The following is a 27,969-nucleotide window of genomic DNA, read 5'->3' as shown; positions in this document are numbered from 1 at the left end:
TGTTGCACAAAGCAGTAGTATATGGAAATCTTTTAAATCAACTATTCAACTCAAGTTTAAATATCATACTGGTCAACCATATCTTGTACCAGTTTGGTCTAAATAATATTCGCAAAGCCAATCTACATGCCTAAAGGAAAAGATATCTTGTTCTAGGCTCAAATTGTTTTAACTTGTAGATTGTACTAGTTTATCTTGGTCCTATTATCGTGAGAATTTCACATAGCTTAGAATCAAGGTATACAACCTTTTGGAATAATTTTGTAACTATATAATCTTTTACCTCACGATTATGTATTCATTAAAAATTACTAAAACATTTGTTTGACTTCGTATCTATATTTATGACCTAATGTTCAAAAAGGAATAAATAAACTTTTGTATGAAAGATATTTCAGGACATAAGGAAAAAGCTCTAGCTGGACAATGTGGAAATCAAAAGCTCTTAGTAGATGGTGTGCGTCATAGAGAAGGTGTTGCTAGTAGCTTGAGTTGAAAAATGGGGTAGACCCATATATCTTGGTACTCAACTTTGGAACGTGCAAGTGAGGTAGTTCATTGGCAACCAAACCCAAGAGTACTGCTCCTTAATTTCCATTCACTAAGCACTGCACCAAAGCTTTGCCATGCCTGATTTGACAGCAAGACTAAATTTGAAAATTACATTAGATGAACCTATAAGCTTCATCCACGAAGCATGTAAGGGCCCCGCTTAAAAAATGTCAATTTACAAGGAAATGGCAAGAACAGGAAAAATAATATAATTGTAGGATAGGCTTAGGATAGAATCCTTTCAAAATATGCATAAATAGGGTTGAGTGCTACTTGTAACAGCAAAATACCCTGCCAGTCTATTATGATGTTCCCTTTCTTAAAAATGAATATATATGTATAAATAAAATAAAGTATAATATATTTTGATCACAAGTTATTTAAGTTTAATGAAAGGTCAAGATAAATGTAATAAACAGTTGTGACTCCCTCAACATAAGTTATAAAAGTGGGGGAGTTTACTTGATGTGATATGGAGGAAGGAGAAAAATATGGGGCATAAGAATTACAGTAGGATTAATGGAAGAAGAAAAGTATAGGGAGAAAATAAGGTGTTGATTCTTACAAAGGGCAGAAATATTAAAGGGTTGTGACACATTTAGAGGGGGGTAATTATGAAACGTTGTGACTCATTCAGATGGTGACAATCATGGACAGTAGTCACTCTTTTGAAAGGGTACAAATGGTGAAGGACTGTGACTCTTCCAAAGGATGGTAATGGTGAAAGGTTTTGATCATGACTCTCCCCCACATTGGAAGATATGAAGGGGAGATCAACACATTTGAAAGACACAAGGAATATCCTCCTATTCGATAGCAGAAATATAAGTAGCTGTAAGAGATGATAGCAGATGAGCAGATCTACATGGAAAAAATATTCTGAAGGGTAAGAGCAGACAGAACAGAAATAAACCAAAATCAGAAAACAGTGATCAAGGCAAGAAGCAGTGATCATCATAATATGAGAGAAAGCAGTCTCCATTAATAACCATGGCAGAAATCAGGACAAGTTTACGGTAAACAACAGTGCTCAGTTAAAGATGTCATCTGATCCTCAAGGGGCGTGATTAAGATAGTTCAGAGATATCATTCATCACTAGTGCCCATACATCGAAAATACATGACTCTTCTACCAGAAGGGAAGGGTATAAGCATCAAAGGTTAAGAATTCAAAGGAATGAACAGAAGGAGGACCCATGTTCACAATGGAAGCCACCATATCCACAGCACAAGCCATCATATCTAAAAAGGGTGATCTGTTCATAATCTCCTAAGTAATTGTGGTATAAAGTAGTAGTTATGCTTATGTATTTTTGTTTTATATACATCATATGCAATTCATTAATAGAGGTTGACATGATGGAGAACTGTGTAAAACCCTCATTAGGTATGCCATTTCATGATGATGGTTAACCATTAAGGACAACCAGTAAAGGACCACATAAGATCACAGAGGATAAAGTCCCTCAGTTTGGCCAAGGGCAGAGGATACTCAGGCACCTCATCATGTATCCCAATACAACCATAAAAGGGAGTGCTAGAAAGGAGAACGGTGAAAGACACTGACTAGATATGATGCCTCATAAAGATGGTTAAGGACCACGAGGCTACCTCATCATGATGTTTTAAGGACCACTTGAGGCCAAGGAGCATTAAGTCATAACCTAGAGCGCAAGGACACCTTATGGTATCTTCCCTACTACCACCACATTGATCAATTGATGAAGTGAGTCAGTTATAGAGGCAAGAGGTTGACATGATGGAGGAGAATGGTGTAGAGCCCTCACTAGGTACGCCACCTCATGATAATTGTTAAGGACTGCATGAGGCCATAGAGGATAAGGCTTTTCTGTTGGGCCAAAGGGAGAAGAGGATACTTGGGGTATGTTATCATGTCTTCCAAAATAACCCTCATTATGGTTGGCCTCCCATGTAATCATTGAGATTTGTTGTACAGATTCGCATGTATACTTCCTGACCCTAGAATTGGTTGTATTTGATGAATTATATCTACATTGTATCTGATCCGGTTGTAGGTTTTCTCCAAACAGGCTTATCTCATGTTTCTTAAGTAAGGATTATATCTCTGACTACATTTTTCTCTTTGTTTCAGTTTGGATTTGTGAATTTAGGGGAAAATATAAAGTGATCTGGTAAGGGAACATAACATTTATTTTGCAAGAAAATTCGGTTGCTAAAAATTATAAATACTATTGTTCATGAAATCTTACTTTCTGCTCAATCTAAGCAAAAGAAGAAAGCTTATCATCTTAAACAATAAAAAAGAAAAAAATGTGCAGCTGTTATCTTAAACAATAAAAAAAAAACTGTGCAGTGGAAAGGTGACTAACCAATCATAATAGGAGTTCCTTGTGTCTGAAAGTGTAATGCTAGTTCACGACATTTCTCCGGAAGCTCTGACCCAGATCTTACATTTAAAATCTTGCAGTTTACCTATAGAAAACATGAATGTGCCTTGTCAATAAACTCTCAACAAAAATAGAAAGGAATCTGAAAACTAATTTATATAACATACCAAAGTAAATAATTCCTAGTACCTTACAACAAGAACATGCTCAATGAGTGCAACAAATCAACATTTGCGATTATTTTTAAAGCAAAAAACAACTTACACGAAAGGTTACATTTAGAGATCAAAGGCAGGTAAATATAATTTTTCTAATTCTATCGAAAAGCTCAACAAATTACCTTTTACTTTTTCAAACTCACTTTAAATTCTAGCAAAACTTATAAAAAACTGATTCACTTGTTAGAGGAAACCAACAAATGTCTACCAGATGGGCCTTTCCAATTGAATTTTTTGGTAAAAGTTTATCGAATCATCATAATAGATAAAATGCACTTCAATCAGATTTAGGATGTATAATGCTGAATTTGTTCAAATGGTGATGGATTGTATAAAGATCATGATTATCCATTTACAATGGCCATTGTGAAACATTGAGACCCAATCATGGAGAGAAACTAAGTTCTGGCTCATTAAACTACTAGAACCATATGAAAGATCTGAAATCTGAATTAACCTGCTTGTGAGTTGTAGGGTGAGCTTGAGTTGTGATCAAGGGATTCTCAAACACTTGCCCTTAAATTTATTCCCTTGACATTGATTCTTTGACAGATTTTTAGGAATGTTTTCCTCTTTTATAATTTTATTTAATCAATTTTCTGGTGTTAAGGAATGAGATCTCTGATAGAGTTAAAGACACAAAAATACCACGTCTCCCACCTCAAAGGATCTCCCAACTTGATTTTGATCATCATCTTCTTTTTTTCGTTCTTGTGCACTCTATGTGCTATGAAATGAGTTATGTTCCAGCCAGCTTCATCAACCCATTTTCTATTAGAGATAGTGTATCACCTGTTTAAAGAAGCAAAAACATTGAAGTATCGACAAGACTACCATTTAATAGTGTCAATCATGTTCAGACTATATACTTAACATTTAGAGAAGAAGAGACTAAGCTCCAAAAGATTAAAAAGGTGAAATAACATCAAGGATCATTATGCCAAAAAAGAGTATTAGAATGAGCTGTTTAGTCGCATCCATCATTGTTGTTTCTGGTATGAACAATCCTCCAGCTGTGTAATGTTCCCGTCATAAAATAAATGTACTTATTTAATCTTTGTAATGGGCCGATTGATTTATTTTATCTCGGACCCCTTTTTATTTAGTTTTCGTAGTTTGTGTTGGCATCGGCTAACTTTGTACACCCTCGGAAAGCTTATTCCGATGGGTATTTAAGCGTGGCTCGTAGGTAGTTTGTAGGCAGGCTTTTTTTGTTTATATCTCTCTGTACTGCGGATTCCTGTTGGGGTTCTGCATTGTTCGCCATTTCAGAAGTGGAAGACCTTCCCTATTTGGCTTGCATGGTTTTAGTGGGAATCAAACCTCACCCTATTCCGTTGGTGTTCGTTGCAATCTATATCTGGCAATTTGAAGGTTTAATTATATCTCAATTCCTGTTGGTATTTCTATGACTATGCTTCTGCAATTTGTGTATGTTTCTTCTTGCCATTCTAAGTAGCATTATTAATTTATCCTGCACCTTGAAACTTCTCCATTCATTCCACTCTCCATATTCACTGTATACCACTTCCAATTTCTGTACAGTCTTATTCTGCTTAGTACGGCAAGTTGCTAGCTTCATTTCGAACTGTACAAGCATCCAGAGATACCGTACGGCTGCTTGTGTTTTCCGTATGGCCTTCCCTCATAGCCGTACGGCCTCTACAACGTCGTATGCGATCAATATCCCCTCCTCTCTATTTTCCACTGTACGCTTATTAGTGTCTTCCATCGTACGACTTCTCATAATCACCGTACGGCCATAATACCCACCGTATGGACCCCGCACAGCTTTTTATCGCATTTGTACAGCATCATCTTCCTTCTGTACGATGACACCTCTCATCCTGGCAGCTAGTTACCCTTCCGTACGGCCAGTCTGGTCATTTTGCAAGGTGTCTAAACTAACGTATGGTTTGCATCCTATCTACTTGAAGCATAGTCGTACGGCCTCCAATCACTCAACAATTCATCAGTCATCCTTCCAATTATCTGTATCCGTATGGTCTTTCTAGCTTTGATAGCTCGGGATCATTTCAATGGTATCAGAGCTCTCTGATCTTGCCAGCCTATGGACGGTGAATGAGAGTTTATAGTCAAAAGAGGAGAAGGATGCATTCCATTGATCGAATGGCTGATGAATGGGAACTGACGGGCGTCGAACTTGTGGCACTTCTGAAGGAACTTGTCTGGAATCAGGCACAGATCACGGATATGCAATGACTCATGGAGGAAACCCTCAAGAAGTTGGCAGAGAACAAAATAATTGGTGATCAAAATGGGCACAGCGCGAACTCAGTATCGAGTAAACCACACCCTCAACCAACACGCTCTCAACCTTCCATGCTAACTTTCCCACCACGAACGGAAGCACATCACGAAGAGAGACTACCAACTTTCAAAGAGATAAGAGAGGACTGGAGGAATACAAACCTTGAAGAGGACATTTCCTACAAAGATTACGCAGATCTGAGGCTGAGATACTCGGGAGGCGGAAACAGAGGAGGATACTTTAACGATGATCTCAGGAGGAAATTGAGTAAGGTGAATCTGTCTCCATTTGACAGGTCAGGTTCCATTTCAGAATAGGAGTGGGTGATGAAAGCCGATACCTACTTCCAACTGAATCCTATGCCTGAAGAAGCTATCAAATTTGCTGCATTACACTTGGAAGGACTTGCACATGAATGGTGGCACCACGACACTATCACACTAGGGCATGATCAAATAAAGACCTATGCGGAGTTTACGAAGAGATTAATAGAACGATTTGATGGAAAAGACCCCGAGCTCAATATCAAAGATCTGGCGCAGCTAAGGCAAACTGGATTGATAGATTAGTTCATTGTAGAATTTCAGAGACTTTCCGTGTTGGTCACGGACATCTCCGAAAGAAGGCAAGTCGTGCTCTTTATGGACGGGCTGGCAGAACCACTGAAGGGTTGGGTGAAGGGATTCAATCCGTCAACCCTATCGGAAGCGATCAGTAAGGCACAAAGCATGGCATTGTCGTCAACGTCATCCTCATCCTCTCGGAGTCACTCACATCTGAAACCGCCGACGTTTCCGAGGGACAAACCTCCACCCAAGAAGCCTTCATTGGATGAAGCATCCCAATAAGAACTCCGAAGGAAGAAGTTGTCTTTTAATTGCAAGGGGCCTTGGGAGCTTGGCCGCCGATGCCTCGAGAAGGGGAAGATCCATTACATCGAGGTAGTGTCTGATGAAGAGGACGAACACGAACAAGAGGAAATGCCAGTGGAAGATATCCAACCTAGCAATGATACCAGCATGGCCAGTTTAAACCATACGAAGAGGATTTTCGCCTTGGTACAACATGAGGGATCCATTGCATTCGCTGGTAGTCCGAGGTGCACAATTTTCTATGTACGAGGTACCCTCTAAGGACAAAGGGTCACGGTGATGTTGGATAGCGGAGCTACTTTGAACTTCATAAACTCATCCTTGGTAAAGCGAAGAAATCTCCTTGTGGAAGCACACGCAGGTTTTCAGGTCAAGGTGGCCGAAGGGATTCTCTTGCCCTGCACGCACCTTGTTCCTCAGCTGAGCATCACAATGGCAAATCACACGGTGATGGAGGACTTTTTCATAGTGGATCTTGCCGACATGGAAGTCATTCTTGGCATACAGTGGATGGAGACGCTTGATGAGTACACTTAGAGTTTCAAGCGAGTGGACTTCACTTTTGTGGTTGACGAGAAGAAGGTGGTCCTCCGAGGGATGGCAAATGAAGGGCCGAAGGAAGTTTCCACGCATCGAATGGAGGCAATCATGCGGCACGATGACGTTGCGTGGGTTGCACGGTGTTTTATCTCAGCGGAACCTATAAAGGGGCACCGAACACCTCCACAAGATAAAATCTTCAAGATATTTTAAGTAGGTATGAAAAGGTTTTCATGGATATTCCTCCTGGCATACCACCGCATCAGGGATTTGAACGCACAATAGAGTTGGAATCAGGGGCAAAACCCATCATAACCACATCGTACCGCCACCCCAAGAAGTTCAAGGATGATAGTGAATGGACAATTCAGGAGTTGCTTGAAAAGGGATCGATCCATCCCAGTTCTAGTACGTTCACGTTATCCGTGGTGTTGGTCAAGAAGGAAGGAACGTTGCGCATGTGTGTGGACTATCGCGCTCTAAACAAAAGGACAATAAAGAACAAGTACCCCATCCCAAGGAGAGATGAGTTGCTGGATGAACTACATGGCGCGGTCTATTTTTCAAAAATAGATCTCCGTTCTGGATACCATCAGATCCGAATGAGGGAAAATGTGGAGAAAACAGCTTTCCGCTGCCACTACGGACACTATGAGTTCCTGGTCATGCCGTTCAGTTTGACCAATGCACCTACTACATTCTAGTGATGCATGAATCGCATCTTTAACAAAAACAGTTGCATAAGTAGCTATTGGTATTCTTTAATGATCTTCTTACTTATAGCAGGACATGGGAGGAGCACTTGAAGCATCTGAACGAGGTTCTGAGTATCATGGAGGAACAATCCCTGTTCGTCAAACAGTCCAAATGTGAGTTTGGGATGACAGAGATATTGTACTTGGGGCATGTCGTCAGTCAATACGAGGTTCAAGTGCATCAGGAGAAGATTTAGGCTATCCTTGAAGATTTGTCAAAGGTTTTTCTCAACTCAGCACGCCTTTAACGAATCTAACCAAGAAAGGGGCTTTCCAGTGAAATGAAGAAGCACAACTCACATTTGATAAACTAAAAGAGGTCATGAGCACTTCCCCAGTTCTGGCACTGCCTAACTTCACCCAACCGTTCATTTTGGAATGCGACACATCCGAGGAGGGCATTGGAGCGATTCTAATGCAGAACAGACACCCCATCACCTATGAGAGCAGGAAGCTTACACCAGCAGAATGCCTATATTCTATTTATGATAAAGAAATGTTGGCCATCGTACATGCACTGACCAAGTTCTTGTAATATCTGGTTGGTGCCAAGTTTGTTGTCCATACGGATCACAACAGCCTGAGATATTTCCTCGAGCAACGGGACTTGAATGAGCGGCAACAAAAATGGGTAAGTAAAGTTCAGTCTTTTGATTTCGATATTGAATATGTAAAAGGGAAGAACAATGTTGTTGCAGATGCCTTGCCCCAAAAACTCACCATCTGCTCGCTAGAACAAATCTTAGCTGACTAGAAGGCAAAACTATTGGTAGAATATTCCAAAAATATGTTTGCCTGTGAAATAATGGATGGTCACATCCACGATGATTGGTACAGGGTGGTGGATGATATCATCTATTATAAAGATCGGATCTACCTAGTGCCAAAATCCAAACTGAAGAAGAAGATCCTGAAGGAAGTGCACGACTCCCCTCTGGCTGGACATCTCGGCTTCCTTAAGACTTACAGAAGTATGCAGGAGAGATTTTCATGGAAGGGACTGAAAGGGGACGTGTTCCAGCATGCGAGAGAATGTATGGTTTGCCAACAAAACAAATCCGAACACACTCTTCCTGCAGGACTGTTACAGCCTTTGCCGATTCCCGAACATAAGTGGGAAAGTATATCAATGGACTTCATAACAGGTCTTCCCAAGGTGAATGGAAACGACTGCATCTTCATGGTGGTTGACAAATTGACAAAGTATGCTCACTTCATTGCCATCCCCTCAGACCTTTAGGCTATACAAGTCATTGAATTGTTTTTTAGAAATCTTTTTCGCCTACATGGGTTACCCCGAAACATCGTCAACGATCGGGATGGTAAATTCATCAATATCTTCTAGACAGAACTGTTTCAGATGGCCGGGATAGAATTATCACCAAGCACGAGTTACCACCCGCAGACAGATGGCCAAACAAAAATTGTGAACAAATGGCTCGAAGGCTACCTACAGAATTACATCTCGACACAACAACGCGCATGGCTAAAATGGATCCATCTCGAGGAGTATTGCTACAATACCACATATCACATGTCGATCAGGATGGCGTCATTCAAAGCTCTATACGAGCACGAACCCCTCTCCTTCTTCGACACAATCCTGGGTGACAGTCGCGCTCCAAGGGCCAAGGATTGGCTTCAGGAGGGACAAGACATACTGAGGAGCTTGAAAGAAACCTTGCAACAGGCACAAGATCGACAAAAGGTGTACGCCGACAGACATCGGATAGAAAGGAGTTCTTAAGTAGGGGATCTAGTCTATCTCCAGCTTCAACCATACCAACAGTCTTCATTAAAGGGAACAACAAAGGAGAAACTGAAGCCACGTTTTTATGGTCCCTATCGCATGATCCGTCGCATTGGTGAGGTAGCGTACGAACTGGAACTTCCGGAGGGTAGCTGCATTCACAAAGTCTTCCATGTTTCCTGTCTGAAGAAGGCTATTGAGAAAAATGTCACAGTCACTACCAACCTTCCGCCACTCAATGAGGAAGGAAAGCTCATTCTAGAACCTGTTGAGATTCTCGAAGTGTGTGAAAAGGTCATGTAGAACTGCATTGTGAGGGAGTACTTGGTACGTTGGCGACATCTACCATTGGACGACGCAACATGGGAAGGCGAACACATCCTCCAGCATCCGGCATTGCGCTTGCTTGAGGACAAGCAAATTTTGGGACAAGAAGACTATAATGTTCCCCTCATAAAATAAATGTACTTATTTAATCTTTGTAACAAGCCAATTGATTTATTTTATCTTAGGCCCATTTTTATTTAGTTTTCATAGTTTGTGTTGCCGTTGGCTAACTTTGTACACCCTCGAGAAGCTTATTCTGATGGGTATTTAAGCACGGCTCATAGGTAGTCTGTAGGCAAGCTTTTTTTGTTTATATCTCTCTGTACTACGGATTCCTATTGGAGTTCGGCATTGTTCGCCATTTCGGAAGTGGAAGACCTTCCCTATTTGGCTTGCACAGTTTCAGTGGGAATCAACCCTCACCCTATTCCGTTGGTGTTCGTTGCAATCTGTATCTGGCAATTTGAAGGCTTAATTATATCTCAGTTCCTGTTGGTAAATTCGTGACTCTGCTTCTGCAATTTGTGTATGTTTCTTCCTGCCATTCTAAGTAGCATTATTAATTTATCCTGCACCTTGAAACTTCTCCATTCATTCCACTCTCTATATTCAGTGTGTACCACTTCCAATTTCCGTACGGTCTTATTCTACTTAGTACAACAAGTTGCTAGCTTCATTTTGAATCGTACGAGCATCCAAAGATACCGTATGGCTGCTTGTGTTTTCCATAAGGCCTTGCCTCATAGCCGTATAGCCTCTACAACACCATATGCCATCAATATCCCTTCCTCTCTATTTTCCACCGTACGCTTGTCTGTGTCTTCCACCGTACGGCTTGTCTATACCCCGTACAGCTTCTTATCCCATTTGTACAGCGTCATATTCCTTCCATACGGCATCACCTCTCATCCTGGTAGCTAGTTACCCTTTCGTACGACCAGTCTGGTCAATTTGCAAGGTGTCCAAACTAACGTACAGTCTGCATCCTCTCTACTTGAAGCATAGCCATATGGCCTCCAATCACTCAGCAATTCATCAGTCGTCCTTCTAGTTATCCATATCTGTACGGTCTTTCTAGCTTTGATAGCTTGGGATCATTTCAAGCTATCTCCATAGAAAGCATCCTCCACTTGTGTGCCACTGACCTCCTCTCTCTGAGTGTTATTGTCTTAGTATTACATGGTCCCCTATTGAGTTTGTTTTGTTTCAGTATACTTGTCTTTCTCCACTTCTTGTGGTGGTTCAATAAGGGTACTGTGATTGGGTCCATCTTTATCGTGTTCTTCAAGCACAAAATTTGAAATCTTGATGTCTTCTTGGAATAGCACCATGTTTCCCTCTTTGAGCAGCTCAAAGAACCTCTCCCTAGAGACTTCAATAATGGTTATGATGTGTGAGATGATATAAGATTGGGTGAGTTTTAAGAAAAACCAAATAAGATCATGTTGCCTGCCTTGGAAGAGATCCTCATTCCTTTGCTTCTAGATGAACCACAGAATTTCATTATAGGAGCAAACCATAAGACATTAAGTTTCAAATCATAGGCCTCTACAAAACCAGTAAGGATCTCATGCCAAGATAAAATAGGTTTTTGATTCCATCTCATCGAGTTACCAAAAAGAAGAGCCCAAATATTGCAAGCAAATTTACACTGAAAAAACAAATGCTCAAAAGACTCCTTGCAGTGACACATGGAGCAAAAGATAGACGGTTCACCATTGGTAGAAAGAAAAAACCCAACAACAAGTTTCTTAAGCATAAGCAAACACCTAAAGCACACCTTTTTAGGTTCAACATGAGAATGCCAAAACAACTCAAAAATAAATTGCCATCTGGAACCTGACCACCTAGAGCCTCAGACTTGGTTGATTGCATCAAAAATTTCCAACTTACAATTCAACAACTTATAAATCTGTTTGCTAGAAAAATCACCAAGAGGCTTACCATTTGTCCAACACACATGCACCAAAATCTGGCAAGTACTAATACTTTTACCAGGGAAGAACTTACCGACAGCCTTATTGGGTAGTGTGTAATTTTTCTTCTAAAAGCTAGGGATATTAAATTTATCCTGTATTTCTTCCCAAGAACCAATCTAATTGTCTATCACATTATCTTGCAATAGAGATATGCCTTTTTTGTGCCAAAGTTTAGCAGAGCAGCATTGAGTAATGCCTTGTTTTCTGACATCTGTCATACCAAGTCCTCCTAACTCCTTAGGATAGCAAAATCATTCCCACTTCACACTGTCTCCTGTAATCAGATGACATAAAATTCCTTAGAATATTTTCAATGTTGTTATTCTAGTTTTTAGCAAATAACCAAGCTGAGGCATAGTACACAGTGTGAGATGAGAGAACCTTTTCAAGAACCCGAGCTCTCCCTTCAATAGAAAGCATGTGGGCCTGCCATTTCAAATGTTTGTTCTCAATTCTGTTATGGATCCAAGTCCACGTCTTTTAGAGAAGGTTCAATAGAGAAAGGAATTCCCAGATATCTTACAATGTTGTAAGGACCAACCCTGTGCCACTCTTGCTCTCTAGCCCAGGCAGGAGGAGAATCTTCTCACCCAATGATGGAAGATTTCATAGGAGAAACCTTAGCTCTAGAAGCTTTGCAAAAGAACTGTTGTCTATTAATTACACTACCAAAGTTGACTTCAGAGAGCTCCACAAACAGAGCAGTATCATCTGCAAAATGTTCAAGGATCAATTGGTCATTGTTGAGTACGAAGATACCCGTGACTGGAGGACCCAATTTATTAACATTGAGAATGTAAGTCAATGTATCTGCAGCAAGAACAAATAATGACACAGCTAAAGGACATCCTTGTCTGATTGATCTACCCAAGGGGATAGATTCAGACAGTTCTTCATTGACTTTAATAACCATTGAGGAATCTTTAAAGAGGATGTCAACCCATTTACAAAAGAAGGGGAGAGGGGAACCCTAGAGCTTTCAAAATTACAGTCACAAACTTCCACTCAATTCTATCATATGCCTTCTCAAAATCAAGAAGCACCATACCTGCATTTTGATCACTATCCTTAGCCCACTGCATAGCCTCCCAATCGGGAATGAGATTCTCCAAAATATATCTCCCTCTAATAAAGCCCATCTGGGTGACAGACACAATGTTGTTGAGCATACTAGCAATTATTTTGTAAGACAAGTTTAATGGAGTGATTGGTGTCCAGTTCTTGACTTGAGATTTATCTCCACCTTTTGGCAGCAATTTAATAATACCCATGTTAATATCTTCACCAAGGGATCCGTACTCACAAGCATACTCATAGATGAGGAACAATTCCTCTACCACCTACTCCTTATTTATCTTATAAAACCTAGTCGGGATTCCATCCACCCCGGCAGATTTACCATTGGCTAATGAATTGATAATGTCCTCAATCTCCTTGATATCAATAGGCTGGCTCAAAAATCAGGTTTTCTCTCTGGAGACTTTCTTGGGAAGTAGTTTAGCACATTTTCATAGAGCATCATTATTATCAGCTTCATGGTCTGAACTGAAAAGGTGTTTGTAGAACTTATTATAGGCTTCTAGGATCTCTTTGTTGTTGCTTGTGACACCATTCTCTGTAAGGATTCCCTCAATGTTTCATCTATTATGTTTAGCTCTGATCAAATTGAAGAAGTACTTAGTACCTCTGTCCCCTTCATTGAGCAGTTGGCATTAGCTCTAACCATTTGACCTTGGATTTTGTAATTATGGATCCTTCTAAGTTGCATCTTAGTATCAATCAGTTCCTTTTCTAGGTCAAAGTCTTTTCCTTTGTCACGCAAGTCTTTCTCAATTTTATTAAGCTTCTTTTGGTAGAGGTTCTCTTCCCTCCTTCTGTCTTATGCTACTTTGCAACCAATAATTTGAAAAATCTTCCTCCAGTTATCAACCATAACTCCCAATTGGACCTGGCAGATGTGGTGTCACAAAACTTGATCAAAACCGAGGTCATTTTCATGGTGTTCACATAATCCTCATCTTGCAACAGAGAAGAATTAAGCTTGAAAGAGCTTTTTCTGATGGGGACTTCATTACTAGAAGTTTCAAAATTGTTAATGCAGACATAAACAGGGGAATGGTCAGACATACTTGTAGGGGAGACCATAACAGGGGCTTTACCAAGCTGGTGCTTTATTTCAAACAAGAAATGGCTCAAGTTTATCAAGTCTACAATACATTTTCTTATTGTTTGCTTGATTGTTGCACCATGTATACCAAATACGCTCCAACTCTTTCTTGTTGTTCTCCAAAGGATCCTTTACTTTAAATCTTCTTTTAAATTTGGACCAGAAATAGAGTTCATTACCTTTACATTTGTGTCTAGAGCCTCCCACTTTGATAGCTTATTTTCAATCATGTTAAAGTTCCTATAAAGATCAAGTTAGTCTCAGCAAGGTTCTCAGCCAACCAATCCCAAAGAAAAACTCTATGTAATCATTAGGACCATAGATATTACAAATACCCACAGATTTACCACTATCATTGAAAATGTAGATAAGGCTCTATGACAAGTGGAGGAATTATGGGAGACCAGTTTCTCTAACCATTTGGGACTGATCAAAATTGCTATTCCACCTTTCCCTCTTTGGTGACCAGAAAATAAGCATTTTACCTTATCCCAAAGGAGCTTGAGGGTATTAAAGGCATGATATCCCGAAACTTTGATTTCTTGAAGGCAGATAATCTCCTTGTTATGAATCTTATTACACCAATTCCTCACAATATACTTTATGTCTAGCATCTGAAGCACTCTAACATTCCAACTATGTATGGGCAAGTTCATGGTTAACATACGGAGTTATTGGAATTCTTGAACAATCTATTATAACAATCTAGGGTTTCATTGCTCTTGGCGTTATTGTTCCTTTCACTAATCTTGCAGTGTTACTCCTTTCATAGGTTCAAATCACATATTTTTCAAGTGATAAATCTGTTTACTAACAGATTTTTGGCAACTCTACTGGGGATTGAATAAGAATGACTAGCAGTTGCCTGTGATGAAGCAAGATGGTGCTGCCACATGAGAACTTGTTTCTAGTTCTCCACTCAAATCTTGGCTTCCAAGACACCCAAGAAGAGATTATTTCAGATTTGAACACACTTGCCTGGAGGTGTAGAAGAAGTATTCAGCAATATCAACAAGTGAGCCGAGTTTTAGAGCAAGAAGAAGAGTTTGGCAAATTCTTGAGAGGAATACCCATCGGTGTAAAGATTTTGCAAATTCCTTATCTCTGAATCAGATCCAGTCTTTAAATGCTTGAGTATGGTCTTCTAAGAATTCTGAATATTGATGGAGTTAATTCCTAATTTTATGCAGATCCAATAATGAATATTCGACTATTGATTGTGAGGAATTATCTCTGAAATTATTTGCAGGATATAGATACTTAGAGGAGCAGACTTTGTTGTAGCTGTGTATCCTTAATCTGCATACATAACCTCCCTATATATCCTTCCTAAAGGGTATGTTCCTAAAAGGGACATAACCCTTCCTAAACTAGCACTACCTAAACTCCCTCTAAGTCGGTGATTAGAGAAGACAAATTAATAACATCTAACTATGTGTTAGTTTAGTTAAGCATCATACTATTGCTTCCTGAAAAGTCGTTGGCTTCTACGAAGAGTTATATATATAATATACTGTCAGTTTAGAGATATATAATAAGAAGAGGAACTATGGTCTGTACCATCAGACTTGTCGGTTATCTAGTTAATATTCTTAACACTCCCTCTTAACTTGATAATCCTGCAGAGAGATATTATATCTAGCAACACCAATACAGATGAATAAGCAAGAATTAATACTCTATATATGTCTATTTCTTCCTAGACGTGTTACCATAGAGCACATGATACAAAGTCATATTACTAAACTTGTGATATGACAAATCACTGCTACTAGTGATATTATACAGGATAAATCTGAAGTGTAATCTCTTTATTTATCCAAGGTGTGATTTCTATATCACACCTGGTATTTCTATATCACAACAAGATCTTGAATTTTAAGATCTACCAGAATACAGGATAAACCCAGAGAATACTAAGATTCTTCCTTTATCCAATTTGTGACCCATGAACATAGCAATGTCAATATCACAATATGATCTAAAACTCATCCAGATCTTACGGTAAAATCTATTGTTTAGAACATTATCTAAAAGATTGTCATCTCTCATAATGCCTTTTATACAGATGTTCATTATTTCAGAGATTGTCGCCTTTTTAAATAATGAATACACGTAGTGGAGCCCATAACAGTCAATAGCCTGACAAAGTAAAAATATTTTATTAATAATCAAAACAGTACAAATAGATTACAACTCAACCATACCAAGTCTCCTCAAATGTTCTATCTTCACTCTAGATAGAGGTTTGGTATGTTTGTTGTTTGATCTATAGTGCAAATGTATTACAATTTTACAGAATTCCTGTCTACCATATCTCTTACATAATGGTAAGGAATTTCAATATGCTTGGACCTGTCATGCAAAACTAGATTCACTGAGAGCTTGATCGAACTCTGATTATCACAATGAATAATCGTAGGATTCATGGCTTCCCCAAATAATCCCACAAGTAACTTCCTCAACCAAACTGCTTCTCGAGAGGCCATCACTGCTGCAATGTATTCGGCTTCTGTGGAGCTCTGAGCTACTGAAGACTGCTTTCTGCAAATCCAAGATATCATAGCTCATCCTAAACTGAAACAGCATCCTGAAGTACTTTTTCTATCTTTAACACTTCCACCCCAATCTAAGTTGGTAAATCCATGCAAGTCTAAAGCAACTTTCTCATATTTGAGTCCAAAATTAAGAGTGCCTTATAGGTATCTTATTATGTGTTTAACCGAAACTAGGTGAATGTCCTTCGATTCACACATAAACTGACTTAAGGCATTAACTGCATAGCAAATTTCCGGCCTTGTATTTACTAAGTACATAAGGGAGCCAATCATCTGTCTATAGAGAGTAGAATCTATGGAAGGTGATTTTGCTACTGCTTCATTAAGTTTATGTAGATTAGTTTCCATTGGAGAAGACATAGGTTTGCAATTCCACATTCCAAATCTCTTCAAAATGTTTGAAGTATACTTTCCTTGATTAAGTATGATATTGTCAGAATTCTGTCATACGTCCAGTCCTAGGAAGTAATGAAGGAGTCTCAAATCTTTCATTTCGAACTCTTCAGTTAGATCTTTCTTGCACTGATCTGTGAGATGATCATCACCTGTTATTAGTAAATCATCAACATACAGTATCAGAATTACCATATCATCTTTATCTCTTTTATAATATAAATTTGGATCAGCTTCATTCTTAGAGAATCCTAAGCTGGTGAGATACTTATGAATTCTTTCATACCAGGCCCTGGGAGCTTGTTTAAACCCATAGAGAGCTTTCTTGAGCCTGCAAACAAACACGTTAGGATCATGAGTTTCAAATCCTTCCAGTTGCTCTAGATATACTTTTTTTGAAATCTTTCCATTTAGGAATGTTGTTTTTCCATCCATCTGATCCACCTTCCATCCCTTTGATGGGGCAATTGCTAAGACTACTCTTACAGAGGTATATCCAGCAACAGGAGCAAAGGTTTCTTCATAATCAATCCCTTCTTTCTGAGAAAATCTTTTGGCTACAAATTTGGCTTCATACTTCTCAATACTATTGTCAGCAGCATGCTTTATTTTAAATATCCATTTGGAAGAAACAACAGATTTTCCTTTAGGTCTTGGAACAATTTCCCAAACATCATTTTTCATAATAGATTGGTATTCTTCTATCATAGATTCTTTCCAAGCTGTATGTTTAATAGCATCAGGAGGATTGGTTGGCTCTGTTTTGGATGAATCACTCATGTTTTTTGTATAACCAGATAATCTTTTAGGTCTTTTACTTTCTCTGACTATTTCAGAAGGTGCAGTAAAGTCTTGAGCTGCTTCAACTGTTTTAATGGCCCAAAGTGGTCTTTTCTTTGAATTTTCTTCAAGGTTCATATTTTGAATTTCATCTACGATTTCTTCAAAGTTCTCCCTCTAGGACATAGATTTACTATTTCTTCCAAAACTAGATAAAGGAGAAGGTTCATCAAAACCTATGGCTCTTTTGAATGCAAGATCTTCTTCAACAATTACATCTTTGCCAAGTTCAATATTTTCCTATCCAGATATAAAAATCCTATATGCCTTAAATGTTTCACTATACCCTACAAAAATACCTTTACTCCCAGAGGGTTCTAACTTGGTTCTCTTTTCTTTTGGAACATGGATATATACAAGACACCAAAAATTCTAAGATGACTTATATTGGGTTTTACTTTAGTAAATACTTCTTCAAGAGTTTTATCTTTAAGATAGGAGTGAGGACTTTTGTTTTGAATATATACAGCAGTACAAGAGGCTTCTACCCAAAGATAATATTCAAGATTTTGATCAAAAATCATAGCTGTAGCAACTTCTATAATTGTCCTATTCTTTCGGAACAATGTACTCCCTCTTAGTCCCTGATTCTTTACAAAACCTTTTAAACAAATTTGAGGTATACTCTCCTCCGTTATCAGTTCTAAGGGTTTTAATTTCCTCTGATTCCTTGCATTTTAAAAAATAAATCCATGCTTTCCTAGAAAAGTCATCTATGAACAAGATATAATACCAAAATCCTCCAAGACAAGGAACAGACATGGGTCCACGTAAATCAGAATGAATTAATTCTAATACATTATTTGTTTTCCTAGTACTATCATGAAAGGGACTTCTGGTGTTCTTACCCAAAGCACACCCTTTGCAAATACCTTGGTGGTCTTTATTTAGTTTAGGTAATCTAGTAACCATCTTCTCCATAGTTGATAAGGTTTTGAAATTTAGATGCCTTAATCTTTTGTGCCATATTTCATTTGTATCTGCAGCTTCATGAACTAGGGCTTGAATAGAACAACTAGGTTCTATATTCAATTCATATAGATATCCTTTTCTTTGACCAATTAACTTTGCTTTCTTGATAGAGGAGTTCTTAGCCCAAGTTAATACTTTGCCATCTACAAATGCAACATTGTGCCCATCATCTTCAAGTGTTGTAATTGAGATTAGGTTTCTTTTAATTTCTGGTACATAGAGTACACCTTTAAGAAGAAGAGTATTTCCTGATTTTAGTTTCAAAGTACAATTTCCATTTCCTTGAACAGAGTGTGCTGAGTTATCACCAATGGTAACTTCACTGTTAACCTTCTCTGATAAAGAATCTAGATTTTCTTTATATCCCATTATATGTCTAGAAGATCTACTATCAATTACCCATGCTTTATTTGAAATTTCATTTGATAGAGAGGAATACAAAACACGGTTCTCAAGAACATAAGTATCTTCTTCTCTAATGACATTTGTACAATTTGATGCTTGTTTGGAATTTTCAGGACAATTAGATTTATAATGGCCAAATTTTTCACATTTGAAACACTTTATTTGAGATAGATCTTTCTTGGGTTTTCCATTCTTTTGATTTCACTTTTTCTTGTTGAAATGCTTCTTCTTGCCCTTATAAGAGTTTGTATTAAGAACGTGAAGTTCTTCGTCTTCTACTTTTGGTTTCCCTTCTTTCTTTAGTTTTCTAGATTCCTCTTGAAGACAATCATTCTTGAGTCTGTTAAAGTTCGGAAGCTTATCTCTGACACTTATTCATTGTGCAAATGTCTCCCATGAATCTGGCAATCCATCTATAGCCATAAGTGTTAATTATGTGTCACTAATGATGGTTCCTATGCTTGATAGCTCATCTCTAATGCCGGCAACTCTTAGGAAGTAAGAATTTATCAATTCTCCTTTGTTTATTTGAATGTGATTCAGTTGCCTTTTTAGTGCAAGAACCCTAGTTGCATTGTTTTCTTCATAGGCATTTCGTAATGCATCCATCATATCAAAGGCAGTTTGATGTTTTGTAAGCATAGGTACAATATCATTTTTTACTCCATCCAAGATGATTTGAATAGCTTTTCTATTTCCTTTGCTCCGGATAGATTTGTGAGGTTCAACTTAGGGTTGTTTGTATGCTCCATCAACGAATTGTTTTACACCGTTCTCTTCAAGAATCATCATGATTTTGAATTTAAAGGCTTCAAAGTGCTCTTTCCCATCAAACCTGTCCTCGGGTTTGATTGTGTATGCCATTGAAGATAGAAGATAGATGCTAGATATATATAGAGTTTGATGATTGAATTTTGCAGAGCCTAGGTTCGACTACCAAAGCTTTGATACCATGTAAAGATTCTGTAAATGTCTTATCTCTGAACAGACTTTTAATCTAGTCTTTAAATGCTAAGAATGGTCTTTTAAGAATTCTAAATATTGATGGAGTTAATTTCTAATTTTATACAGATCCAATAATGAATATTCGACTTTTGATTGTGAGGAAGTATCTCTGATATTATTTGCAAGATATAGATACTTAGAGGAGCAGACTTTGTTGTAGATGTGTGTCCTTAATCTGCATCTATAACCTACCTATATATCCTTCCTAAAGGGTATGTCCCTCAAAGGGACATAACTCTTCCTAAACTAGCACTAACTGAACTCCCTCTAAGTCGATGATTAGAGAAGACAAATTAATAACACCTAACTAACTATTTATTAGTTTAGTTAAGCAAACTAACTAACTAAACTATGTATTAGTTTAGTTAAGCATTATATTATTGCTTCCTGAAAAGTCGCTGGCTTCTAGGAAGAGTTATATATATAATATACTGTCAGTTTCGAGATATATAATAAGAAGAGGAACTACGGTTTGTACTATCAGACCTGTACGTTATCTAGTTAACATTCTTGACAATCGGACAAGAAGTGGCCATTATAGAAAGAATTGCACAAGTCTCGACAAGGAATGGACCAAATCCTATTCCAGCTCAAGGTCAAGTGAACAATAACCAATAAGTTGGCTGAAAAACTGTACACTCGGGTGGACAGACATAAAGGTCTACTCGACGAGGATTTTGAAGCTCTTAAAAATTTAGATTTCAAACGAACACTCCTTAAAAGAAAAGGAAGACTAAGTCAGCAAGTAGACCATCTTCACCACCGAAATCTATTGTTCCTCCTATAGCTTTTCAAGCTGTAATCCTACCAGGAACCCTTGTTCCCGTAGCCATCAATTTACAACCGTTGAATATCATTCTCCTAGCCATGGTGCATCAAGCACCGCAACCACTGGTCCCATGCGGAGCTTCTATTGGCCCTTTAGCTTTGGGAAATCAATTACATGATATGCCTGTTGGATCTCAGAAAATTCTTCCTAAGTTTTCCATGGACGGAAAAGTCACCATTGATCAACACATCAGTGCATTCTTTACAACAAGTGGAGTTTTGGGAATTCAGTATGAAGATGTTTCAGTTCGCCTCTTTGTGGAAACATTCTCCTCAGTCACGTTAGTCACTTCGTGGGTAACTTTGATTCAAGTTTTTCAAAGAATATTCAAAACCGTTGAAGATGAACATTTTCTTCTCTCATAGTTAACTCAAATGAAGAAAGAGATCCATGAACCGATGTGAGAATTCATTGCTCGTTTTAACAAGACTGTAAATTGGATCCCTGTCAATAAAAGACCCACTGAAGAGAATCAAATGACTTTCTTCATCAGTGCCCAACCTTCTGATGTTAGCTTCCAAATATGAAGAGCAAGAGTTCCCAACTTAGCAGGTACACAAACTTTAGCTATTGAAATGGAAGATGACTTACTTAGCTCAGATAAATGGAGCCGCGATCTGCAGAAAGGAAAAGGACAACGAGCTCCCATCACTACCACTAACCCTCTATAATAGAAATTGGCTAATAATTTATTACAAATCAAGAAGCAGTTGCCTCAAAATCCTATGCCTCTAAATCAAGATATTCCGAGGAGGAACTATATGCCATATCAACGGAACAAGCAATCTAAATAGTGACCTCCACCAACACAAAGACTGGCCATTGAACATTCCACATCATCCAGTAATCAAGCAACTATATGTGATCTCCACCTAACAACAGATCATGATGGTGCAAGCTGTCCTGAAATAGCCATATATATGCAAATGCATTTGACGAGAGATAAAATTGAAGAGTATGTGGCCCCTAAAGACACAACAGAGCCGACCTTTGGAACCTCTTCAATAAATTTTCTAGAGTATGAATCAAATGGTGAAAACACTGCAGCTATTAACAACCATTCTTGCAATGTGTCTACACCAAATTGGAGGCAAAGATGATAAGAGAAATGAGGTAAAGAAGCAAAGGAGAAAGCCACCAATGAAACTTCTAAGTGTATCCTATCTTGTAAAGACACTCCAGAAGACCCTTTGCAAATAAAGGAAACAAATAAAGCCAAGTCTACCCCCATTGTTGAAGACTCTTTTGATTTTATCGATCACTACAAGAAGACTAAAGTGCAGATTTCTCAATTGGAGTACTTGAAAGCTAATCCGCATTAGTTAGATAGGCTGATTCAATGTGTCGGGAAAGGTAAAGGCACGCCTAAAATTAATATCAACCATTAATTAGAGACTACTCAGGGAGAGGAAGATTTAGAAGGTCTCATGACTAAAGAAGAGTCTTTTGTTGCAGCCTCTTTCGTAGATAAACCTGATCCATTCTATGTTTCTCTCTATATCGCCGGTTGCAAGTTGAGCAACTGTATTATTGATTCCGGTGCATCCGATAATGTTATGCCTTCAAAGCTGGCCCATGCCCTAGGTCTCTCTCTAAAACAAACCATCAAGAAGAGTGTATTCTATGGAGGCAAAACAAGTCCTATTGGTTGGTTAGTTAAAAGATGCTCAACTAGGTCTTGCAGCACACCTAGAAAAGAAGTTAAAATTAAATATTTTGGTCGTTGATATTCCAGCCAGTTACAGGATGCTATTAAGCAAAAGTTTTTGCAGAAATCTTGGAGGTGAACCTTGATTCCAATTGGGGATAGAAAGGTTAAACTCAATCCCAAGCCTAAAGCTAAATACACAGTCTTGAAATCTGATCACCCAAGCACTGAGATATTGTATGTTGATACCAGACATGGAACATACATGATGATGTCCACTGAGGAGGATGTTATTGAACCTCTTATGCCTAACATAACCAATGAGTTATGGTCAACACAATTCGATGGAAGTTCTTCATCTTCTAGTTCAGGTGCCAAAGTGGTTTAAGTGTCACCTAAAGGGGAAAAGTTCTCAAAGGCTTATAAGTTGGCTTTTGAAACTACCAACAATACGGCATAGTATGAAGCTCTTCTACTCTGCCTCAAATATGCTAGGGAATAAGGGATCAAACAGCTCAAGGTGTCAAGAGATGCAAAATTAGTTCTCAATCAAGTTCGAAGGCAGTACCAAACCAAGAATAAAAGATTGAAGTCCTATACAAATAGAGTGTGGGATGAGATTGAACATTTCGACGCTTTCTCTATATCAGTTGTTCTTCATAAGCAAAATTCCCAAGTTGATTGGCTTGCAATCTCTGGTTGCCTCCTTATTCCTCACCCTGAGTTCAACAGAGATATTTAGACAGTGGAGATGATTCACAAACCCAATGTGCCAGATAATGACCAACATTGGCAAATCTTTGATGATAATAAGCAAATCATCGCATTTCTTGAAGGACAAACCCCATTCTCTAATCTGAATTTTCAAGGATCGAATGATATTGAAGTGAAAAATCCAGAAGAGCAAAAAGAAGATAATCCCAACTTTATTCAACTAAAAGGAAATGCTATTCCAAGAGGATTAGTCACTCTAGAGAGTATTTTTGATAGAAAAGATAAGAAGGAGAAGTCGAGGATACTAGGCCTTCTAATTTCTTAGACCATGAAAAGGTAAATATTGGTTTGGAGGAAAATCCGAAAATGGTCCTGATTGAGAAAGAGTTGTCATTGAAAGACAAATAGGAATTCGTGAATTTGTTGAAAGAATACCAAGATGTTTTTGCTTGGGGTTATGCAAATCTAAAAGAATTCATGAATGGGAAATTTAAACATCAGATTCCCTTAAAGCCTAGGTCAACTCCTTTCTAACAAATACAGAGGCAATTTAATCCAAAGGTTGATGATGCCATACTCAATGAAGTTGACAAAAAGCTTATAGCAAATATCATTTACCCTATCCATCATTCGATATGGGTAGCCTGTGTTGTCCCAGTCAGGAAGAGGAATGATGCAATAAGGATATGTGTCGACTTCAGAAATTTAAATCGAGCATCACTCAAGGATAATTACGGGCTCCCTGTGATGGATCATAATTTGTAGTTGGTATCTGGTTCCAAGATCATGTCAAAGCTAGATGGCTTCTCCAGTTATAATCAGATTAATGTTGCTCCAAAGGTCCAACATAAAACAGCCTTTACTACTCCACGGGGCACATTTGCCTATAATCGGATGCCTTTTTGTTTGATAAATGTCAGATCCACCTTTCAACGTGTAATGGATCATTCATTTGCAGACCTCAAGAATAAGATCATCGTCATGTACCTTGATGACTTACAGTATTTTCTAAAAAGAGAGAAGACCATGTACATCATTTGGAATTTGTCTTGTGTTATTGTCAAACTCTCACTAAATCCTAAGAGATATGTTTTTGCAGTGGCAGAAGGCAAAGTGTTGGGACACACTGTCTCAAAGGGAGGTATCCGAATAGACCCGGAGAGGGTGAAACCTATCCAACAGTTGATCTTGCCCATAATTTTATAAGGAAATTTGTGCCAGATTTCTCTATAATTACAAGGTCAATTGTGGATATGATGAAAGGAGATATAAGTTTCCAATGGACAAAGGAAGGTAAAGCTGCTTTTGAACAAATTAAGGCCGAAATTACTAATGCTCCTAACCATTCTTATCTGAACTTCTCCAAAAAAAATCTTTTATATTGTTGTGTGGCTGAAAACACTTTATCTGCCATACTAACTCAGCCTAATGATGGAAATGATGAAACTCCAACAGCGTTCATGAGTATTCCTATTAAAAAACATGAATTGAAATACTCTTTGAGTATTCCTATTAAAGAGTAGTGAAGCAATTCAACTTCTACATTTTAAACTCTCATTCCAAGGTATTTGTTCCTAATTCGACAGTGAAAACTATCTTAACACAACAAGAGACCAGAATGAACAAAAGAGCTTCTTGGATAGCTAAAGTACAAGAGTATGATCTCGATACCAAACCTACAAATCTTGTCAGAGGAAGAGGTCTATGTAAGGCTATTGCAGAAGGATCTCCCGAACAGATAGAAGAAAAACAGAAAGAAATACCATTGGTTCTATTTCTTAGTAATGTCGACAATTTGTTTTCCAAGTTCCAACATTGCTTATTTTCTGACATATGGAAAATGTCCAACTCATCTATCAGCAAAAGATAAGAGGACCTTGAAATTGAAATCCACAAGGTACAGTATCTGGGATGACATGGTGTACGAGAAGGGAATAGATGGAACCTTCCTAAGGTGTGTGGATTTTGATCAAAGAAAGGAGTTACTTCAAGTATTTCATAACAAAGCATGTGGAAGACACTACTTAGCATCAGTGGCTACCTATAAAATTCTAAGAAACTATTTCTGCTGGCCTGGAATGTTCAAAGATGCAAAGGAATGGATCAAGAAATGTGAATCTTGTCAACATTTCAAAGAAAGAGTTCAATTAGCAGTACTCCCATTAAAACCAATTGTGATCGAAGAACCCTTCAGCAATGGGACCTAGACTTTATTGGTCTTATCCATCCTCAATCCAGTGCCAGACACACTCATATTTTGATGACGACTGATTATTTCACCAAATGGGTTGTCATTCCAATCAAGCAAACAACGTCAAAAGTGGTGTGTAGTTTTATCAAGCAAAATATTTTGATTAGATGGTGTCCCTAACAAGATCATTGTTGACAATGCTACGAACTTCTCATCTTGAGAAATGTCATCTTTCTGTTATCAATATGGAATCATAATGTCTCATTCCTCAGATTATTATGCACAAGGAAACGATCAAGCAAAAGCAAGTAATAAAAACATTATATTCATTTTGTGGAAGTTGATAGATATCAACCAAAGGTCTTGGCACAAGCACTTGTATCATGCATTATGGGCAAATCGCACCACTAAGAAAAGGGCAATAGGACTATCTCCCTTTGAGATCATGTATGGTAGTGAAAAAATTTTCCCCTCCCTCTTGAATTGTCCACCTTGAAGTTGCAGAATGCTATTGAAAATCATGAATTCAAAGATGCCCTTTGAAAAGAGGATATTGTATTTAACCAAATTGGAAGTAAAAAGGGAAGTGGTGATAGACAGGGTAAAGGAACATCAATCCCGAGTAAAGAAATTGTTTGAAAAGAAGACCAGGCAAAGGGTGACCTTGTGCTACTTTGGGACAAATGCAAAGAACCAAAAGGTTTACATGGAAAGTTTGATTTTTCATGAAGAGGCCCATTCCAAATCAAAAAGGTATGCAGACAAAATTCCTTCATTCTGTCATACCTAAGTGGTACCCAGTTGCCCTTACCTTACAATGGGAAACACTTGAAACATTATCATCAATAAGGGGTGTGTGGTTCAACACCTTTTGTACATAGTTAGCTAGGAGTTTTTGTTGTGCCCTTTGTTGGTGTTTTGTTTTCCGTTCGATTTTCTTGTGTCTTGTCTTCCTTTTAGTTGTCTCATTTTTGGTGTCAGTTTAAGTCCCTTGCAAAGTAGTTTTCTCATGTGACTCTATAGCCCAATGGATAAGGCATTGTTCTAGTTATTCTGGATAGGAGCTTCGTCCTTGTCAATCCTTGTCCCCAAATAGAGCCATTTGTTGCCCGATCATCAAAGTTGTTCCAAAAAAATTAAAATCCTGGCAAATGTTAAACTATGTTATTCCAGGGAATCTAATAATCGAGGTGTGGCTTATGCATTTTGCAATCTGTGTATATTGACTATCCCAATTTTCATAAGATAAATGAGCTGGAACACCCCTCATTTTAAGCATTAAAATGGTCGCTTCTCAACTTTTTAGGCAATTTTATCTTTAAAATCTATTCAGCTTGTTCCCAGCTCCGTCCCGCTTTTTGAATTTCCGAATTCCAATTCCCGAATCTCAAGTTATCAGCGGTTAATGGAATGTTTTAGAATATGAGTTTTCCACTCAATCATTAACCATTAACCTCTAAAGAGGTTAAGGTTTGAGGTTCGAAATATGTGTTTCATTCCAAAATCTAAGCTTCTACCCTAAAAAAGTTAAGATAAATTTCTAAAACACATATTATGTACCATTAACCTTAACCTCTCATCTAATAAGGTTAAGCAGGAAGTCCAAAACACGTGTTTTGGAGATGATTCTTAATCGCTTTGCCAATTGAGGGAGCTTAAAGATCATGAGGTTAATGAACCTCGATAAAAGTTGGTTATTTGTTCAAGCCCAAAGTGAGAAATATAGAAGCATCTCTCAATGCAAAAGAACAAAATGAAAGACATTGTAAATGAAGGTTAATACAATGGATTTAAAGCAATATCTTTGGAAAGTTTCGACAAATGTGAATTTCAATGAAAACATAAACCACGTTACATCTGTCACTGTCATTTCTGCTTGTTCAAACATATGGATATCAATCAACATGATTAAAGAAAAGCCAATCTGTTTTAGTGTCATAAACAAACATGATTGCAAAGTATGCACAAAGTATTTGGGTTCAAAAACCTTGAGATGATTTCAATCGCACTACATATGGAAGTTTCTTGAACCACACATCAATTTATGTTGGATCTTCAGCCGAATAATCCAATGTTGTAAATGTCTTGCTAACTCATCAACACTAAGACCAACCAATGCGAATTATTTCATGGTTTGATGGAGGAGTTGTAAAAGAATTAAATGCTTCAATGCTTCCCCCAAAGTCAAACTTAAGTTGAGATGTGCATTGTTGAGTTAAGATTCCCAATTTGTGGTTCCATTGGTAATAGAAATTTCCAAATACAAAGTCATCGAATTGCTAGAGAGGCGAGTTCCTAAACAAGCACAAATATAGCAGGATTATTGTTTGATTAAATGCCTATGGACACATAAGTTCGATGTTTGACTAATTGGCATCTCCAATTTTGCAAGCTCCCAGATAGCTCATGATAACTATTTGACAGAATTAATGACGGGAATAGAGAGGTCATCGTAGGGAATGATAAAAAAAAAGAAAAAAGGACACTCCAACGAACATGATCTAATACGCACACTCTATGATTCATGGTAGAAGGCTTTCGGATCTTGCAAAATGAAGTCACAATGCCCAAATTAGAAATAGTGACCCATCAAATATTCATCAAAGCAAAATA

The 27,969-nt window shown here is 38.1% G+C and overlaps 1 protein-coding gene across 2 annotated transcripts in view; it reads right to left on the bottom strand.

Moving 5' to 3' along the window:
* Positions 1-27,969, bottom strand: part of LOC149569479 (Peptidase C78, ubiquitin fold modifier-specific peptidase 1/ 2) — a 291,457-nt gene that overhangs the window by 13,096 nt on the left and 250,392 nt on the right. For both annotated transcript variants that reach the window (XM_089822179.1, XM_089822178.1), the window contains one exon: positions 2,904-3,006. In XM_089822179.1, the coding sequence (XP_089678305.1) occupies positions 2,904-3,006 (103 nt within the window). The remainder of the gene's footprint in view (positions 1-2,903; positions 3,007-27,969) is intronic.

Source organism: Cupressus sempervirens, chromosome 3 (assembly GCF_028749045.1).
Source record: "Cupressus sempervirens isolate cs-2001-9-10 chromosome 3, ASM2874904v1, whole genome shotgun sequence".
In the NCBI taxonomy this organism is placed as follows: Eukaryota; Viridiplantae; Streptophyta; class Pinopsida; order Cupressales; family Cupressaceae; genus Cupressus; species Cupressus sempervirens.
This window is presented reverse-complemented; position numbering and strand designations above follow the sequence as displayed.